The sequence below is a fragment of the Poeciliopsis prolifica genome, unplaced genomic scaffold, assembly GCF_027474105.1.
Source record: "Poeciliopsis prolifica strain line A6 unplaced genomic scaffold, Auburn_PproV2 SCAFFOLD048, whole genome shotgun sequence".
In the NCBI taxonomy this organism is placed as follows: Eukaryota; Metazoa; Chordata; class Actinopteri; order Cyprinodontiformes; family Poeciliidae; genus Poeciliopsis; species Poeciliopsis prolifica.
The window spans coordinates 3,347,418-3,368,687 of NW_026562423.1; the positions used below are offsets into that span (position 1 = coordinate 3,347,418).

Genomic DNA, 21,270 nt, shown 5'->3' on the forward strand with positions numbered 1-21,270 from the left:
TGGACGTAGACAGGCGGATCACGCCTCTGGTTCTATTTACAACCTCCGAGGGTTGACAAAATGCCTCAATCACACGCACGTTAGCTGCTTGTTTCGTTGCATATGCTAATTTCCACGGGGGCCCACGCGTTCATCTCCCACTGTGCAATAAAAGCCGAGCTCTGTATGTGAAGCATTGTGGATGCAAACGTTGCAGATTGTTTTTGTTGTTGTTGTTGTTTAGAGGAACTCATGCCCGATGGTGATCGTCCCCTCTGTGTTTGGTATTCCAGATACTCGGCCGGCTTGTATGCGACCTGGACGGAGGCCGTGGGCGAGAGCTCGCAGCACAACCTCGGCTCGCCGTTAATCAGCCGAGACTCGGACACTCGTCTGATCTCTGTCAATTTCAGCCCGCAGGTTTTTTATGTCGACCTCATGACGTTCTTGTTTATGGCAAAAACCTTGAGTAGAAACAGAAAAGGTTTCACAGAATTGATGCAAACATGCAAAAATAAAGATGTATGGTGTGATCTCACTGCTTTTATTTAAGGGAAAGAAGCAATAATTGTTCCTAAATCCTGATAGTGCATGTTGCAATTCTGTTGGTAATACAATAAACAGGCATTTACATTAACTGTAGAAAGAGTTGCATAACCTTATTTTTTTCTGACTGAGCTGTAAATTTCAATAGCCTGTGGATTATTTTTTTGTTAGGCAACACCCCAAACATCACAGTCAAACCTGGACAAAGGCTTTGATTATAATTTTAAGCAGCCTGGAAATGCGAGCTCCTCTGCATACATTCGTTTAGTAAAACTGAGTCATTATTGACTTTCAAAATTTGTCCGTCACTGACGTGCTGAAAAGCCACTCAGCTGGAAAGAAGCCACTGCCCCAAACAGAGAATACAAACCAACTGACAGAGTCCAAGTCCAATCAGGGACATCATCATTTGTCCATTATGATCCTCATTACTTTTGGAGACAAAAAACAGGCCTGAGAACACCATTCCAGCAGGGTAATAGGGTTGGCAGGTTCCTGCTGTGCATGTGTTGAATCTACATTTCAAGATATCAACTAGGACGTAGATGCTTGGGCACGAGTGGGCCCTCCGAGCGGACAGAGAATTTAATCACACCACCAAATTAGCTACAAAGTGGCATAAGGGAAAGCAATGTTTTAGGATGACTGTCAAAAAGACCTGATCTCAGTCAGATAATTGGCGAGCAGAAAAGACGTGTGTGAAGAAGCAGCCTAGAGATCCTACTCAGTTACACCGCTTCTGCCAAGTACTGGGCCGAAGTGTTTGTTGCTGGGCACCAATCCCGACTGTTTTGGACTCTTTTTGCTTCTTCCTAGCTGGCGGCCGTGCTCAGAGAAGTGAAGTACTTGATGCGTCGACCAACTGCGGCCATACCGGAGGCTGCCGCTCAGCTCTACGCGGCCAGGGAGCAGCTGTGGCAGTACGTGGCCAACCTGGAGCGCGCCGCAGTCCGATACAACAAGGTCAGGAAGGATCAGAGTGACCGACTCTCAGATTCTTGAGTTTGTGAGGAAGCTGCGCTGACATGGTCAAGAGAAGGCCTGTGACAGAAACAAACAACAACAACAAAAAAAAACACAAAACAAAACCCCAACTTAAATGTTTGAAGAACCCCTTATGTAGTGGCTGCTGAAGCTGAGATACAGAGAAGTAAAGCGTTGGAGGGGAAAGGGTTTCATCATCGACTTCAGAGCAGAGTTATCATCTGAAGATGCTGCTGCTGTCAACTCTGTGGCTTGCAGGTGTCAAAACGCTGATAAAACGTCTGAAAAGCCACCAGCTCCATCAAAAAACATGGTGACAGAGTAGTTAAACCAGCCATTAATTATTAAAGAGGAGCGCAGTAGTGAAGCCAAGGTGAAAACGTTGAACGCGGTCGACACTTGTAATGGTTTTTGTGTGCTAATTGTTAGCACAATTAGCATTTGCAGCTTTAACACCAATCCCCCATGTTTCTAAGTCACAAATAATCCTATTTTATGCCTGAGTCTACCACAGAATGCCAAACACTTCCAAAGAATGTGTGGTAGACGGATTAAACACACTTTCTGTGATCCAGTTCCCGTTGTTTCATTGGAGCTCCGTGTCGCTCCGGATGTGAACCAAGTGTTGCAACTTGCAGTTGTCCACAATTCCTCAAAGGCCCCCTCAGGAAACGCTTATGCTGTAGCACCAAATACACCTTAACAGTACGCCTGGCGCAATGAACAATAAATCTGTTTGTCGCATGATAAATTTAAAGGGATAACTCTCATTTGCTTCATTTATCGTTTTTCTCGTCTAGCTTGCTTTTCACCACAATCTGAATGACAAAAGTCTTCAGTCTGGTCCCTTTTATGAAAGGTGCTTTTTTCATTTTGCTTGTCGTTTCTGTTGTCTTTCGGATATTTCAGATGTCTTCCAGTTCCAGAATGCCACTATTACTATTATAATAATCGAAGATACAGCTGCATTTTCTTTCAGATGTCTTATTTATACTCTCAGATCTGTGAATCTGAGGATGCTTTGGAGTTACGTTCCACAGAAAAGTCTATGAATTAGTGAATCCAGAAATAATAAACTGGATAGGCATAGTGATCATGACTCACGGCTCGAATAAAGCGTCATATTTGCAGCGCCGTGCATTCGCACCAATGCATGGCATTAATGCCTTTAGACAGTAGCATGGTTTCCAATGCCTGTATAATAGGTTGAGATTATACTAAGCTTCACATAAATTATAATAATTGGAAAAGACGGAAGAGTCATTCAAATGAGCGACGCCACTGTCGGACTGATCCTGGATCAGATTAGCCCCATCGTTCATTACATAAAAAAAAAAAAAACTTGACCGGATCCACCTTTCTGAGATGTTCTCAGTGAAAGATGGATGTACATTCATGTGAAACATAAATCACGATGTAAAGCAGCTACTCTGTGATAAATTATCTCCCGAGAGCCATGGTGACTTATGTACATTTAATTCCTGAATTTTACAGAGATTAGCATATGGGGCTTTATTTTAGTTTGTTTTTGTTTCTGTTCGTCCATTTGAAAAATTAATTTGCACGTATTATACGCCTGTCTTTACCCAAGACATTTTTCCCATTGTCGGCCTTAATGGGAACTAAGCAGAGGGGCATTGCAGTGTCAATAATGAATAATAGAAGAATATGCAAGAAATCACTTATGTAATTAACGCAGCAACACAGCAAACGGCTGCTATTATCCTCAGCTGCATTCATCATACATTTCCCCAATTAAGCCCGTTTACAATGCAAACGTACAGCAACGCACAGTTTCCAGCTACTCTGGTCCAATCGACTTGTAAACGCCAGAGAAACAGGCAAACGATGCTGAAATTGTGAGTTTGGAAAAGCAAACACCCCATTAGGCATTCTGAGTAGCATTTTGGCATGGATATTAATATTTCATGGCGGATTTACATGTATTTATTTATTTTTCTTCCCTGTGGCTTGAACGCAGGTGATGCTGTCTGTGCTGGACGTGGAGCGTCCTCTGATCCAGGGTCAGCTCAGAGACATCGATGCTCGGCTGGGGGAGGCAGAGGAGAGCCTGACCTGGAACAGCAGAGGTCAGCCGACAAAGTAACACGTACAGCGGCGACGCCTCTTTCTTTCACCGTCGCGCTCGGTGCGATGGCATTCAGTCGTGCCGATGTCGTCTTCTTCTTCTTTTTTTTCATTTTCCTGTTCTGCCTACTCCCCTTAACACAAATGAGAAATGCGACACAAACATGCAGACTCCTTTATTTATTCATTTAAAAGTTTCATTACAATTGCAAAACGAAATGTCTTCAAAATGAGTGTCATGCTGAATAATTTACAGACTTGGCCAGATAAATAATTAATAGGCAAAACAACGACTAAAAACACAAAGCTCAGAGAGAATTGTTGTTTCATGGAGGAGTCAGTCGATTATTGATGGTGGAGCTAACATAATTTGCAATTTATTTACACAACGGCTTGTTGCTTTTGACGCCACGCGTTGGTGTGCAGCCATACAGGCGGCTCGCCTGTATGGCTGCACATATCAGCGTGATCGAAATGTTAGACCACGCTGATTTCACCAGGAAGACGTGAAACTAATTTTAGGGAAACTTAAGAATCGAAACAATTGTTGTTGTTATTCTTACAAACAGTTTCTTAAATCAGAAACTGCTTAATGGACTCAGCGATAACAGTCAAGATTCCACAAGTCCACACATTGCTGTTTTCGTGCTCGTTTAGGTTTCAAGCGGTTCTCCTGCCAAAAACTTTTGACAACGCTCTTTTTCTGTTTCCACAAATTGTAGGCGAGGTTTTGTAAATCCTCAAATAATCTTTGTGTTTCAAAAGACTCCGTTCGGTGTGGAATTGTCTTGCAGAGGTCGGATCAGTCTAGCCGTCTAAGGTTTTGGGATTGTGTTTTTTTTTGTTCTGTATTGCTTTTTTTGACAGGAAGGCCTCCAGCAGAAGCTAACTTCGGTGTATTTGGCATCCAAAGGTTATCCGATCACGCTCTACTCACGGCGGTGCTTTCATCTCTGTCTTGTCTTGTCACGGTTTCTTCTTTTTTATTTTTTTCTTCCTTCCCCCAAACCGTGTACTCTAAATGTTGTCACACAAAAGATTTGAAAAGTGGCGACGGCCTCTTCAGTGCTCAAACACACAAACTGTCAAGCTGAAAGCGCAAACGTTCGTCACTGAGGCTTTCTGCTGTTTTGACTTAAGACTTGAAGGCTCTCTGAACCACTTTACGCTTGGCTACAAACTGCTCCTTTTCAAGTGGAAAGTCATAGCGGTAGACACCAGCTGAGCCTCATCATCTGGAAAACAACGGGCCTCTGAGTTACGCAAAGCTAAACGCAGGACTGCTCCTCCCAGCTCCAGGGATTATTGTCCAATCAAACCTCCCTGAATAGACTTTCACCAGGAGGCTTTGAGCAAAGTATGGAAAGTCAAGCTTGAAAAGTCTCAGTGTTTGTTTCTGGTATGTCTTCCTCATGGGAGTACAAGTGATGCAACTGTTTTTGCACGTACAATTAATCCAGAACAAGTTCATACAGTCAGTTAGAGAGGATTATTTTGTTTAAACAAATCTTAAGGTTGCATTTTTGTTGTAATCAACCCTCTGATATCCATGGGTTTATGCTTTACAACCTCTTTTCTGCATGTAATCCAGAGAAATAATGCCAATAACCTGTTGGGTAACGGTTTCTACTATGTTTTTTTTTTTTTTCTGATGTCGTGTGTGTTGCTCATTCAATAGAGTTGCTATGTTGGCCACCGTGACAGAACAAAGAGTCATTAACTCTAGTGGCTCCAATGTCAGTTGCCACACAGTTGAGGAAATCCCAACTCCAGCTTGTATCTTCCTGTCCTAGCGATGAAGCAGGAAAATGGGATATATTTTTTTTTTACCTCTGCCGTTGACTTTTTCAGGAATGGTGTTGGACTTTCTGCTCTCACGTTCTTCGTTAAAATGTTCTGTGCACTTACTGTCGTACATTCGAATTTGAGAATGCAGCCCAAAAAATGGACGTAAGGACACCAAGAGTCTTGCCCCGCTCTTCTCTCCCGTTTGCCTCCATCCTCGAGGGCACAGCGGCTTGCTCGAGAATCTAACACGAACTGAAAGGCTTCGCTTATAAAATAAGAATAAAGGTGCCGTTTAATCATTGATAAGGGCTGATTGACGCACAGCAGCAGGACGTGTTGTTGGTTTTTCCGACTCTGGGACTTCTGGCGGAACAGGGCAGAAATAAGGGGAGTGTTTATGGTACAAGCCAGTGCACTCAGCTGTCTGTGGGGACCGTCTTACTGTTTCTCTGCAGGAACACACAGCAGCTACACACATATCTGCTGCATGCTGAGCAGGCTGCATATATCTCATGATTTCCAAAGGCAAAGAGTGGAAATGTTGGAAAACCCAATATGTAGTGTACATAGACTGCCAGACTGGTAAGGCAAGGCTCTCCTTGGCTGCCGTGTTGGTACAGATAAATAACCATATTTTGGTAGATTTGTACATTTTCCAGGAATGGATGCTTTCCAAGCTTTGGATGTCTTGATGCCCATTCATATATTTAAAAATGTCAGTGCCAAGCTAAAAAAAAAAAAAAAGAAAAAAAGGTAATTAGCAAGCGGAATATTTAGGTTGTAAACTAAATATTTGACTCAAAACAAACAAACAACAGAGAACATATTAAGTTGCAAACAAAATATTTAGGTCAGAGCTAAATATTCAAGGCGAGGTGAGCTATCAAAATAAAAGCGTGGTCTTTCTAATCCTTCCTAAACCCCAGCAGAGATTCGGTCTTGCCAGCAGCAGGACTTTTGCAGTGACCTTAAAGTTCAGTCCACAAAGGTTCGAGTCCTGCACCTTTAAGACTTCTGTCTGCTCGAGCACACCTGTCTCCAATTTCACACCTGTCTCCAATTTCAGCTCATTAGCAGAGGTCCGCAGATTTTGGTCGTGAGGTCGTTTCGCTGTTATTATCAAATGTGTGGCGGGAAAAGTTGCAGGACTACTGGACCTACAGGTTGAGACCAGAGAGAGGCTCGCGGGACTGAGCTTTTGTTTTGGTAGTCCATTTCCGCTTATAGCTAAGCTAATTAGCATAAACCTAAATGTTCTACTTCCCACCTACACCTTGAATTTACAATGAGACGTTTAGTTTGTAACTTATATATTTAGTTTGAAGCTAAATGTTTCATTTGGAGGTAAATAGTTAGCTTCCTTACTAAGTATTTAGTTTATAGCTATATCCTAGCGTGCTAAGTAAATATCTAATTTTGAGCTGAACAGCTAGCTTGCTAAGTAAGTACTTAGTTTGGAATTGTGACATTTCTTAAACAATGAAAGATGTTGTACAATTATTACTTTTATAAAAATGAACCCCTTTTTCTCTCATATTGCATATTAGACAAATTATTCCTGTCAGTTTCTGTCTGGGTAACTTTGAAACAGCACCACATAGTGGGTAGATTCAAATGACAATCTTCACCACTTCAAATGGATAGTGAATGTAAATACACGGCCCACTGTTCATGTCTGTGTAAAATTCTCATTTCTATTAGATATTACAACTTTTTTTTTTTAATGCACACATTACAGTTTAATGCTACTGTCTTGGTGTGTCATATGCAATCCCAACAAAAATAGTTGTCACAAAATGTGGGAGAGTTCCAGGATATTTAATGTTTTTTTTGTTTTTTGTGCGAATCCCATACAATAATTAAGTGACGTGTAAAATTTGCAAAACTTATTTTGGACGCCTTAAATTTCCAAAATGCCCACACGTCTTTCAGGTGTTTGGCAGTACATCCAAGACATCCGAGACGCTGTCTGGGACTTGGAGAGCAGACTTCAAAAGACCAAGGAGAATGTGGAGGAGATCCAGAGGTACATGAAGTCGTGGGCCGTCCCCATGTTTGACAGGAGAGACTGCAGAAAGGATGCGCCGCTTTGCCTGGAGGAGCGCGCTGAAAGGGTGGAGCGGTTTCACAATGCCGTGCAGTCCTCTGGGAGGAAAATCCACTTCCTGCTAGAGGTACTTTTCTGATGATTGAGACATCTCCAATTCTCTTTAGGTTTCACTAACGTTTCATCATTTTAAAAGACGTTTTCAAGCAGGGATTTGGAATTCCCTTTGAACTACATTTTAATGTAATTTCTAAATGATTTACTGAGATTGTCCTGCTTTTTATGTCTTAGAGCAATCAGGCACTGTTCAGAGCCGAGTCGTCCTCGGAGGAGTGGAAGGCCTATGTGGAATACATTGATGACATGATTATAGATGGATTCTTCAGCTGTATTGAGTGCTCTCTCAAGTTCTTCCTGGACAACACTGGTAGGGGCAATGAACCGCAAGCAATACGATAGAGCTGCAGTTCCAGCCAGATAAGTCCATACACTATTAGAGGCACATGCCCTGTTTTTCTCACTGCCTGACAATAAATACGTCAGACAAAACTTGTCTTTTTTTTGTTTTGTTTAGATTAGTTAGGATTACTAAAATTAATCATATTTGCTAAATGCTAATAATTATGTCAATTTATTTCCCCCACTTTGTTCAAAGTTCAAGGTGTTTGACAGAATTGCTCTGTATGCTGAATAACTTGGTTCACACATCCCTGACTCTTTTCAGAAGCCGATTAAAAATTGTTCTGCAGATTTTTATTTTTCCAATTTAAAATAAAATCCTGTTCTGTGCCCAAACTTTAAATTCCTGGCTGAAGTCTTGCGATAATGCCTTTAATGTTTCCAAAATATTTTTCTTCCTCATAATGCCATCTATTTTGTGAAGTGCTCAGTCCCTCCTGCAACAAAACACCAACACAAAATGATAATACCACCAGTGTATTTATTAGTTGAAATGGTGTTTTGGAAACTTTTTTTCTTTCACCTAAAGTAACAATGATCATCAAGACCAAATGCCAAATGACTTGTGAAAACTGTAAACGGGTACTAAGCTTATGAAGTGGCTTTACAGGCAACTTATCAGTCCTGGACACATTTCACTGACTCTCTTAAACTTTTGACTTTGAAGGTAGCAAATGGTAAATAGCCCACAGCTATATAGCATGTCATCATGTTCAAGCACTCCAAATTTGTCCTTGTTACACTACAGTCAGTATTCATACACATGCAGTCAGAGGGTGCCTTGTGGCCACCACCAGCAGGCAAGTCGGGTGAAGTATCTTGCTCAAGGACTCAACAACTGAGACCATTTGCATTTAGCAAAGTGAAAGCAAAAAACGGTAATGCTAACTAACCCAAAACAAGGTAAACTTTAGTCTGATATGATGTCAGATAGCAATTAATAACAACCTGTGTTTCTTTTTTGTGAGGTATATGTAAAACATCTTGCTTCAAATGTAGATCTAAAAAGTCTGTATTTGTTTTTAAAAACGCCACAGTGGTGTAGAGACTGTTACGACTCTCGTCTTGGTGCCAGCAGAACGCTGCAGCCAATTCTAATATTAATAGGAGAAAATTCAGAGCTGCTCATTACTCTGATTCTGCAGCGTCTCTCAGCCAGCGCTCACTTGGACAGCTCTTTTGCAGCATGTCCTCAAGGGCTTTGATGTCAGTCGGGTGTCCGCCTTTATTGGCTGGATTATGGACACGGGAAACTAGCGAACATGCTTGTTGGCATGGGTCTTGTCAGCCAGTGTAGATGCGGTTCAAGATGAGCAGGAGTATTTACAAATAGCTGCCTTGTCCAACCAGCTCTCCCTTGTGTGCTCTCTTTGCCTTCAACGTCTTAAAAATCAAGAAGTCTCTGAAGTACGGACACAGACAAATTTGTTGGCAGCGCTGCTAAAGATGTGCGGAGAGCCTTAAAATGAATGCTTCTGCTATTGCACGTAATCTCATTCTGAAAAAAAAAAATATTAAGGCTTAGTACATTTATTCAGTGGGGGGCAAAAACACATCTTGAGAAATTGTTTTTCACAAAATCACTGGCAGCACAAGTGACATTCCTTCTGTTTTATGGGATACACTTTTGCAAATAGGACAGCACTTAGTTGTCTGTTGTAACACTACATAACATTGTAGAGGCCTGAAAAGTTGTATGTAATTTACACCTCAGAAACTAAACTTAAAAGTAAAAAAAAACAAAAAAACATATGTATTGTATCTCCAGTTGGCAGTTTGAGGGTTTCGTTCCATTTCACTGGTTCTTCAAACCGGCCAAACATTAGCTGTAAAAAATAAATAAATAAATAAATAAAAAATCAAATTTGACTCTGAGATGTCAAGTAAATCGTAAATTTACTTTGATTGTTCTGTCATAAGCCCGGTTTTCACTGTGGCCACCCGATTATCAACCATCAAGAGTGGAGGCATTTTCATGTTAGTAGTGAATGGCAGGCATTTTTAAATTTTGACTGAAATAGCTCAAATCTGATGCACTCTTCTGTTAAGCTGATTATGGATGTTTAATGGGTCTTTTACCAGATTAATATTCAAAATGTATAAATAGATTAAGATACAAATGGCTTATCAGACACAAAACCTTTAGATGCAGTCTCACTTCCAAAACATAGATCATATAAAAAACCACTTTAAGGAAGAAGGATATAATAAAACCAAGCTCTTGACGTGAGGTTGTTCCATTGCAAGATAATTGTTTTTTTTTTTTTAAAGGTTTTTGTTTTTATACATTTAAATAGGAGTCAACACTGTTTGCATCTGTGAATGATCTAACCAATAAACATCTGTAATAACAGTAGCTTGAATTTTAAACCATTGGTGAATTAAGTACTACTATTCAAAGCGCTTATATGCTTCATGTTTTTCTCTCTCCACAGATCAAAGAACTGTCATGGCCCCTCTGCTCGAGGCCCGTCTGGACTTGCAGGCCCCTAACATGGTCTTCTCTCCCTCTCTGGAGCTGGGGGCTCCAGATAGTTTGTTCGAGATAGTGGAAAGCCTCATCAACGATGTGTTCAAAATGTCCTCGTTGGTGCCGCGGCTCGCCCAGCACAGCCCCTCTGCCCACTACCAGGTAAAGCAGGTTTGATGCAGCCTTAACAAAAACACACGTGCATCCCTTGGGTTTCTATCCCTCTTTTTCTGTCAGGCTGACATGGAAAGCATGACTGACCTGGCAGACGCGCGACACCTCCTGATGGAGCGTGTGAAGGCCGCCATGACGGTGTGCTGCAACTTCCGCAACTCTCTGGAGCGTTACAGCTACTTGTACGTGGACGACAGGAAGGAGTTCATGCGTCAGTTCCTCGAGTATGGCCAAAATCCCGCAAGCCCTGATGTAGAGGTTTTCAGTGATGGTGGGATTTATGAAAGCACACCGAATCTGGACAGCTTCAGAGAACAGATAGACAGGTAGAAAATAATACTACTGTACTCAAGTAATATTATTTCTTCTGTCTTAACAATATGCATTTGCAGGTTCTGGCATTTAACTACGAATTAAATGCAATCTATTTGACTCTATACTGCAGTTATGAGAAGCTTTATGAGGAGGTCCAGCACCTGGAGGTGGTGCATGTCTTCCATGGATGGATGAGGGTGGATGGCAGGAGGATGAAGAGTGCTCTGCTCAATGTCATCAAAAAGTGGAGCTTCATGTTCAAGCAGCACCTCATCGATCATGTAACCAACAGGTATGAAATGCGTTTCTTTTCTATTTCACATGAGAAAGAAACTAGCCACAGACTCACTTCAAAATCTGTGTTCAATCTTTGAGTCACTTTAACATATTTGGCCTGTGACACGGTGCTCCATCATGCTGGAAAAGTCACAGATTGCCAGCAATTTGTCTCTGGATTGTTGGAAAACTGGAAAAGTTCCCCTGTATCCACAGTTTGGTTCTGTAAGGTTGACTCCAGCGGTCAGAAAAAAATAATAATTTTGACCTGGCCAGGCCTGGTGAAAAAGGGTTAACTCATCTCCAACTATAAGCTAAAGTTAAGCTAACTAGGGTGTCCGCGCAGCCTTAAAATGTTCCAATTAATTTTGAAAATTAAGTTGGCCATAAATATGTAAATCATCAGGTCTTAGGTTCTGGCTTGATAGGACCATTTAACCAATAAGATGTTACATTCATTCTGTGTAAAATGTTGAGCACTGTCTAAAGTCTAAGACTTTAGACGAGCATCATATGCAGTGTAAGAAGCACAAAGCTGCTGCCAAGAGCCATAAAGACGCTCCAAAAATTCAAGTTTTTGCTATGCTTGTCTGTAGTGCAGCACCATTCGCCTAAATTATTGTTTTTCTGTCTTAAATTTAATTCAAGGTCAATAAAAAGGTCTTTAAAAGTCTTACATTTGACTTGTTGAAATCTGCAGATGCCCTGGTGATAAACTACAGCTTTAAGTATTTTGTTTTTACCAAAACAATGTGTATGTCTGCTTCAGTCTGTTTGATCTAGAGAGGTTCATCTGTATAACTGATGCTGGCCTGAGCCAGCAGGTGGAGGAGGGTGACTACAGAGGTCTGGTTGAGGTCATGGGTCACTTGCTGGCGGTTAAAGAGAGACAAACCTCAACAGACACCATGTTTGAGCCTCTGCAACAAACCATTGCTCTGCTGAAAATGTATGAGCAGGATCTCCCAGAAGTGGTGTACAAACACCTAACGGTAAAAACTCATATTCTGATATTCATTCTCTTCGTTTGGTTTTCTATCAGAGACTCTTTGCTTTGATTTTTTTTTTTTCCAGGTGAGGTGAAATTTTTTCTCTAATGGTTCTGTTGCGTTTTCTGAATGCTAATCTCTGATCTCTTCCTCCCAGCAAGTCATGAAATATCACCACAGCTTTCTTTGCTTACGGTGTTGTTGTTGTTTGCAAAGTTTTGATTGTCTTCTTTTTCTACAGGAGTTGCCAGAAAAGTGGCTCAATCTAAAAAAACAGGCAGTCTTGGTTAAACAGCAGGTGGCGCCGCTGCAGGCCATAGAGGTGGTCAGCCTACGTAGAAAATGCGCTTCATTTGATGTTGAGCAACATGCCTTCAGGGAGCACTTCCGCAGCAATGGGCCTTTCAGGTAGAATAACTCTGATATCCAGAAATTGAGAAAAAACACTTTAAATTAAGTTCATTGTGTTTAATTTTAGGTAAAAAGCATACAGATGTCTGCATTAAAATAGGAATTTTATGCACACATTTGTATTCTAGTACAAAAACTTATGATACACAGACCCTTAAATATAAGTTCTTTGAAAAGATTGCAGTCACCACCAGTTGAAACCATTATATATAAATGCCATTAACTTTACAGCACAATACAGTTGAAATTTGAGGGTGACGATCTATGCTAGAAAACAACAAATTAAAGATTTAAATAAATCAATTTATTGCATAATAAACTCAAACAAACCCAGTAATTTTCATTTGCTTGATTTATTTTTTTTTTTTTTTCACTCTCTTTCTACCAATACCGGTCTTCAGTCGTCTGCTTTGGAAAGACAATTTTCTCTTTCCAAAAGACAAAATTTTGGAAGCAAGTAATTCATTTTACTTGTTGTTTCTGTTGTTTTGTTTATTTTGAATATTTAAAATGTCTTCCAGTTCCAGTGTTTAAATGCTAACGTTTATTGATCTTTGAGAATGTGTTCTTGCATTGGTCTTCCATTATTACTATAATGTTACTTGAAAATTGTCTCAAAACAACAATGTTATCACAATACGTTGTGGGACAATTTGTAGCCTGGCAAGATTTGTTATTGTGATAGCCTTACTTGTAACGGTATTAATTGTTTCACTTTTCCTTCGAAGCTACACAGTTTAGATGAGCACATTGGAAAGACTAAAATGTCACCTGAGCTCTCCTACCCACTTGACACCACAACAATGTTATCTCAAAGTTTGCTTATCTGACAACGCTAATTGAATCTTAACATGATGCTAATTCGTTCATGCGAAAATATTTTTTGTCATATCTTTTAATTGTCAGATTAGTTATGTGTGTAACTGGCCTCTTAATAACCTGGTGACTGTTTCCCCATTAATGTCATGGAAGTCACTAGTAATTTTTGCAGTATGGCATTAGTGCTGTAGACTCCAGAATGGTTACACTTACAGCCAAATCACATTTGGCAGCGCAACAGTCTGTCATTACCCAAACACTGCCTGCTTGATGCTGAGCCTGTGATAGTGTGGGTTTTGATTGGTACGTGTGTGTGCCGATGCGGTCCTCAGGTTTGACAGCCAGAAGCCGTACCGGATGATGAGTAAGTTTCACCGGATGATCCGGGAACATGAGAAGACGATGGCCTCCCTGATGGAGTCGGCGAGTCTGTTTGAGGTCACTGTCTCGGAGTACAAACAGCTTCGACAATGCAGGTGAAGGAAGGACGTGGAATGAAGAGAGTACCTCCACCACAAGCCAAGTTTTTAACTTACAAACCCTCATTACACAGATTGCATTTGCTTCTTGGATTTGTTCATCTTATTTGCATCTTCCCACAGGCGTGAGGTGGGCCTGTTGAAAGAGCTGTGGGATATGATTACATTAGTAGAATCCAGCATGGCAGCTTGGAGGACGACTCCCTGGAGAGAGATCAATGTGGAGGACATGGAACACGAATGCAAGCGCTTCTCTAAAGACATACGAGGGCTGGATAAGGAGGTGAGAAGCTCAGTTTCACAAGTAGAGCGTTTTAGCATCACAAGAAGTTGGCTTTAAATATGCTGCTTAAATTTCCCTTGAATATGTCACGGGCTTCTGTAAAGATCACTGTCTGTGTTTTGTAGGTAAGAGCATGGGAGGCGTTCACATGTCTGGACAATAGGGTGAAGAACATCCTCACCTCTCTAAGGGCAGTAGCAGAACTCCAAAGCCCTGCGATACGACCCAGACACTGGCATCAGCTGATGGCTGCTACTGGTGTTCACTTCACAATTGACCAGGTCTGGGATTCTTTAAGCATTTAAACAGCTACTTACGGTTTTGATTTGAAGTTTCCAACCTGTTGTATTTCATGATCTATGTAGTTCAAGTAAGATTTTTTACATTGAAAGCACAAAACGAGCTATGGAACTATGTTTTATTTGTCACTTTCTAACATCAAGTCAAACTAAAATGTTTCCTGTTTTAGGTCATTTAAGATTGTTTAAAATTGGGTACAAATGGGTCTTGTATAGATAAATTAGTTGCAGACTGATGTCTGGCGATGTTGCTTCACTATTTCCACGTTTCTTTTTTTCCCATTAAATGTCACTCTTGCCAAATCATTAAATGTTAGTTTCGTCCAACCCCTTAATATATCTCCAACAAGTGTACTTGAGTGCATTTGTAGCTGTAATCTGGCTTTTCATGTTGAATTAAGAGGGTGGCTTCATTCTTACTGAGTGGACTTTTAGCTGATCTTTGTACAGGACTTATTTTACTGTGCATATTCAATCTCACCATCTTAATACAGCATCTTAACAATTTTTTTGCCTCTTTTTCTTAGGTTCTTAGTCATATTTTGCACCAACACAGAACCTATTTTCTTCCTGATCAGTATAATACCGAGGCATCTCCACTGTGCTTGTACTTGCATATCACTATCTGAACAGATAAATATCGCACTCTCTGATATTTAACTAATAAAAGTAATGTTAGCGTTCCTAACATTTAAAATGTCAGACAGTGATAATAAAACATACCTCCATTTACAGTGAGAAAACCAGCAAAGAAGAAGCATATATTCTACACATTTAAACTTGATGCTGTTTTTATAGAGATGAACACAACTCTGCTTAGTGTAAATCAATAAAAGAAGTCTGTAGCTTGCTGCTGTTGTGCTTAAGCCAGCATTTTTCCAAAGTTAAGTCAGCAGTTGTCTGGCATAATGAGAGCAAGCTGCAGAGTCGTGTTATCACTCTGTTCAGATAGAACTCTGAACACTTCAAGCTAATCATCTTTGGATATTAATGGTTTCTCTGTGTGGCCTGGCAGTCTTTGAACCTCAAGCTGCTCCAGTTCTTTGGTATCAGCTGGTTGTCAGCCTCCTCCACCACAACTTGCTATTATCTGCCTTTATGTTAATATGACCAGATTCACTTCCCAGAAGGCTGAAATTACTCAGATTTTTTTTTTTTGTCTAGGGACACTGACTACACAAGAGTTTCTTTATTTCCCCATATACCAGAAAACAGCAAAAATAAAGATCTGCTACAGAAGCAAATGATGGAAAAACATGTGAAAATTAACCAAAATAACAGATGCTAAGGAGTGATAAATTAGCATTTTTGTTTTTGTTTTATCTAAACATTCTGTGTTGCCTGTTATTATACCACACTGAAGTATTCACATCTTTTTGACTTTTTGTCATCTTTCAACTGCAAATTTCAATGAATTTATTGAGATTTTATGTAATAAACCACATAACGTATTGGTTGAATGCAACAAATGCATAAAAAAAAGACATTAGTATTTTTAGAAATTGTTGTAAATATTGGGGGCACACCAACATGACTGTGTGTGCAGGAAACATCATTGGCTGACCTGCTGCAGCTCAACCTGCACTGCTGTGAGGAGAAAGTCAGAGAGATTGTGGACAAGGCTGTTAAAGAAATGGGGATGGAGAAAGTCCTGTCTGAGCTCGACACCACATGGACAGGTAGAATTAGCAGCTACTTCAGTTTAGGCATGCTGCTCCATATCGGGCCTTTCGGGATCTCATCTCATGTTTCCGCATTGTCCAGGTATGCGCTTCCAGTACGAGCCCCACCACAGGACCCAGGTGCTTCTGCTCCGCACAGACGAGGAGCTAATCGAAACCTTGGAAGATAACCAGGTTCAACTCCAGAACCTCATGTCTTCAAAGTACATAGCCCACTTCCTGGATGAAGTGTCCACATGGCAGAACAAGCTTTCTGTGGCAGACTCTGTAATCTCCATCTGGTTTGAGGTGCAGCGGACCTGGACCCACCTGGAGAGCATCTTCATGGGCTCCGAGGACATTCGTTCTCAGCTGCCCGAGGTGAGACGCTGAACATGTCTACACACGTGGAGAGTTTCTTGCGCCTCTGCATGTGTTGGCTGCAGGGCTTCGCAAAATTATTCACAATTTGCAAACGTAATCAAAGTGAATAATTTAAATGTGAGAATGCATTATTTAGTTCTATGTTTGTGGATTTTAAGTGGCAAGGAAAGAAACACTTTATTTTGACACATTTCTGTGTAGTGCCCTGCAAAATGTACTTGATTAAGATTTAATGTGATGAACCAGTGCAAAATAGTGTATAGTTATCAAATCAACATAAGTAATACTGAGGTTTTCAACTTTTTTATGAATAAGAATCTAAAAAGAGTGATATGCATTTCTATTCGGCACAGTTTTCATTAATATCCCGAAATGCAATGCAATGCAACCATAAGCATGAACCAATCTCATTAGTGAGCAAAGTCGATCTTAGTATAAGTCTAGGTGTTACGTGAAAGCCTCTGAAGTGTGTTGGAACACATTGGTGTCATTTGAATGTGGAGAGAAGGAAGCCATTTATAAAAGGACGCAGCTGTAATGTGGAGGACGCTGCTTTGGTCAGATAAGAGCAAAACTAAACAGTTTTGCTCTTATCCTCCATACAGGATTTTCCATGCTCGTCCCTCTGGACACAGGATCATGACATTCAGTTGATAGAAAGCTGATGGTAAATACAGAGGAAACCTGTTGGAGACTATACAACTGGAGTCTCTGGGATAGAAGCTCATCTATTAGCAAGACAGCAAGCTCACATAGAAGTTGGTTAAATAGCCTAAATGAAACATATTTGCGTGTTAGAATTTGACGAGAAAGATAAAAGTCCTGAAGGATGCAGTTCAGACGCTCTATCTAATCTGACCGAGTTTGAGCCATTTTGCAAAGAACTGGCAAAAGTGTTTGTTCTTATTCTGTTTTAAAACCTTTGAAAATATTAAACACATTTAATTTTATGGTTGTAATATGACAATCTGTGAAACGTTCTTGGGATATGGACACTTAAGCAAGGTTCTTTACATCTTTTTTAAGCTCTTGTGTGCGTTAGCTTGCAGCTTTTGCCATCACACTATGATCCAAGAGAGCCGTCATTAGTTCGCCTTTCTTCGTAGTTTAGGAGCTGAAATCTCTACACTTGCCACCTGTGCAGAGATTGTTCCAACCCAGATGTTTGCTTCTTGAGGTTCCATTGTCTTTTTTCTGGGCTGAAAACCTGCCTTGTTCTCTGGTGAAATCTGTCGCAGGACTCCAGGCGCTTCGAGGGGATTGATGCTGATTTCAAAGAGCTGGCAAACTCGGTGCTTCAGACGCCTAATGTGGTGGAGGCCACCAATAAGCCTGGTCTGTTTGGTAAACTGGAGGACATTCAGAGCAGGTGAGAGAGACAAAGGAATCTTTGAAAGTGTGTATACATGGTCAGCTTGTAAATTCCTTACTCACAAACATTGACTGAGAACCTGGTGATTTTTAATTAAATTTAAATTTTTTTTCTTCAGACTCTCTCTGTGTGAAAAAGCTCTGGCAGAGTATCTGGACACCAAACGACTTGCTTTTCCAAGATTCTACTTCATTTCTTCTGCTGATTTGTTGGACATCCTGTCTAATGGGACAAACCCTCACCAGGTTGCTTGTATTAAAAGACTTTCATGTTTTCTTGGAATTTCATTTTAAAAACATGCATGACGCTTTTTAGAACTTGTAAATACATTCAGTGTCCACACAGGGGCAATGTTGCTCACAGGTGTCCAGATTTCTTCCACCATCCACATCTGGACATTATGTTATATATTCTCAACTCACAGGAACAAAAAAAGTGGCTAAGAATGTGGCCGTAGGTTTCTCTGAGAGAAACTAAGCAGGCATGGAGCAGAATACGGGCAGTGCCCTTCCCTTACGTTCGCTGAACCGATGCATTTATACATGAGGCTGCAACGAAAATAAACAGAGTGCGAGTTGAGTGTAAATCAAGCCAGAGCTTATTGTGTCGGTGTGTTTGCTCAGGTCCAGAAGCATCTATCTAAGCTGTTTGACAACATGGCTAAGATGCAGTTTGAAGCAGATAAAGAGGGAAATCCTTCCACGGCTGCCGTGGGCATGTACAGCAAAGAAGACGAGTATGTCCCTTTTAATCAGCCCTGCGACTGCGCCGGACAGGTAAAATAGTTCAGCTATCTTTTATTCATGTCACTGAAATCATGGTGCCATAACTTGTGTATTTATCTAAATGCAGGAGACATTTACTGTCTGTATTTGTTACCCTGATTGTGACACCAGAGCTGTCGAGGATAAATGCAATAGATGGGAAAATTCACTTACCTGCCATTTCCTCTGAAGAGAACAGAGGAAATATACAGATATCAGAGACTGATATCACCGCATGTAATAAAGCAGACAAAAGAAACTGATTCTGTCTTTGCCCCCGAGGTTTTGCATATCAAAACACATAACATCATTAATTTTCCATTACATGCTACAGTAGCTGCCTGATCCTATGTCCACTTGAACGCTTATAAAGGACCTCATTAGGGGCCAGTGACAAGACAGTCTCATTTTACTCATTTAACAAATGTGTTAATGTTTGAATTTGTGGCCTGGTTTGTTCTTCTGTCTCATTTTAGGTGGAAATCTGGTTGAACCGGGTGCTGGATACCATGCGCTCAACTGTTCGCCATGAAATGACCGAGGCAGTGGCGGCTTATGAGGACAAATCCAGAGAGCAATGGTTGTTTGACTACCCAGCTCAGGTGAACAGGCTCAGTAAATGAACAAATAAATAATACTGATCATAGCAATTGTTAATGGATGTGTGGAGCATCACAACCACTAAAATTGCTTGGATAAAGCATTTGGAAGCAATAAAACTTCTGCTGCATTAGATTAAAATGCAATGAAGCTTAGAGAGAGAGGTTTGGACTTTCTGATGAAAAAGTGAGGACAATATGCACTATCATAAGAAAGTTATGACATTCGTATAACTTTATTGACAGTGATATCACAAAGTTAAGTTTTTATAATAATGTACAACCCTAAGACTGACAGCAGTTAACAGTGATGTATGCAAGGACATTGTAAGCAAGACAGTAGGGATAAAGTCCTGGTTCCGTGGCTGTGACATTCCCTCAGGCTTGCATACAAGCAGCTATCTGGCACAAAACACAGTCCCAACTTACAAGTCAGCCCCCAGGTGTTGGAACTGGCCTTTGAGATCTGGCAAAACGACTACGGGTGACACTTGATGAATGAACTGATTTCCCATAGCTTAACTTGGCAAACATAGGAGAACTGGGTTGCTTGCAACATAAGGCAGGGTTTAGACAGATGGACACAGGACGTCACTGGTTGAGTCCGCCCGACTCATTACCAGTGCTGTCCTGCAGTCATACCCCATGCCGTGAAGCCTGGATTAATTTTTGTGCCTTTAAAACCTTGGCAAGATTAGTTTTACATTCTACATCAGTGCCGCCCTACATGGATCTCATAATCATGAGTGGTACTACGTCTGCCAGATCATGCCTCCATGAAGGCACCACTCCTTCAAGGAGTGGCCTTTGGCATTACACGAAACCACATTGAACTGGTAGCCATTGCTGAACAACATGTTGAAAACAGTCTTTATAACTGTCTGAATTGCAAGTGCTTATTTTATGTGGACAAACAATTAGTTGATCTCCCTATGCTGTCTGTCTTAAGCAAGTGGAGCCCTTACAGTATATTTATGTGAACCTTAGTTGTTAACCATTTCCACCTTTGGGTCACTGTAACATCTCTTAAACTCCTTCAGATGCCAGTAATAATGTCTAGTACATTTACGCTGAACCTTCGGTCTCCTTCAATCCTTAGTTTTGATTTTCCAAAACTAAGGACAATCCGCGGTGGAACCACTCATACCCCCTAGGCAGTGACGTGCGATTTGTTTCATGGCTGGTGAGGCACTGACTTAATCAAAATCAATAGACCCCCTGCATGTTATTGTTTACATAGGGATATTTTGTGCATGCTAAAATGCGAAAATTCTGCGATTTCAAAGAAAGAATAACCAAAAATGGTTAAGCTAAATGAAAAAGAAATACTTTATAGTACAAAACAAAGAATGAAAATAGCAATTATTTATCTTATTGTATTATTCTTCCATGATGACCTGACCGCACATCACTGCCTCTAGGGGGAGCTCTAGACATTCCAGCTTCTTGAAAATGCTTTCATTAACATACATGTCATCGTCTGCACCAAATTACTTCTAAATCACATCATTCCTCCTGAGTCTTCACCACTTTTTATGTCAGATTATATTTTTCTTTATCTCAAGAATGATTTACAAATACGGTTAATAAATTCTACTGACTTTTGTTTTTCTTTTCTTCCAGCTGAGTTGAAGTGATGAGTCATATACCGTATACGGTGTGTTTAGGACATCTGTACTCCATTAGGGCTTTTTCAATAACAAGTACTTTGATGATAAAGCATTTAGATGCATACGCTTAAAAAAAGGTGAGGTTTTCATTTTATGGTTGCTTAAATATTAAAGCCCATGCAGAATAGCAATTAAAATGATTGTTTTTGTTTAGACAATCTATTCCCCAATTCCCATAAACTCATTAGGTTCAATAGTTTTTATTTTTTAGATGCAATTAAGTTGTTTTGATCCCTTTTGTCTATTATTCCCCAGAGCTTTTTGCAAGCCCAACAGAGCTATTCAAAAGTGTCCTTTAGAAAATTAAAAACTTTAGAGATGCAAAAAAAATATTTGATACTATTCTTGTAATTTGTCATGAAGGAACCATAGGGGGTATAAACAGTACAATGCCTGATTCATGTTTGTTTTTAT

At 40.5% G+C, this 21,270-nt stretch overlaps 1 protein-coding gene across 1 annotated transcript in view; it reads left to right on the top strand.

Moving 5' to 3' along the window:
* The window catches only part of dnah9 (dynein, axonemal, heavy chain 9), a 145,762-nt gene that overhangs the window by 12,444 nt on the left and 112,048 nt on the right, over window positions 1-21,270 (top strand). The window contains 19 exon segments of the mRNA XM_055057536.1: window positions 273-399; window positions 1,342-1,488; window positions 3,491-3,599; window positions 7,318-7,559; window positions 7,724-7,859; window positions 10,327-10,523; window positions 10,599-10,861; window positions 10,981-11,142; window positions 11,896-12,118; window positions 12,357-12,523; window positions 13,678-13,821; window positions 13,948-14,107; window positions 14,233-14,388; window positions 15,953-16,085; window positions 16,171-16,448; window positions 17,690-17,820; window positions 17,942-18,068; window positions 18,447-18,599; window positions 19,064-19,189. Coding sequence (XP_054913511.1) covers window positions 273-399; window positions 1,342-1,488; window positions 3,491-3,599; window positions 7,318-7,559; window positions 7,724-7,859; window positions 10,327-10,523; window positions 10,599-10,861; window positions 10,981-11,142; window positions 11,896-12,118; window positions 12,357-12,523; window positions 13,678-13,821; window positions 13,948-14,107; window positions 14,233-14,388; window positions 15,953-16,085; window positions 16,171-16,448; window positions 17,690-17,820; window positions 17,942-18,068; window positions 18,447-18,599; window positions 19,064-19,189 — 3,181 coding nt within the window.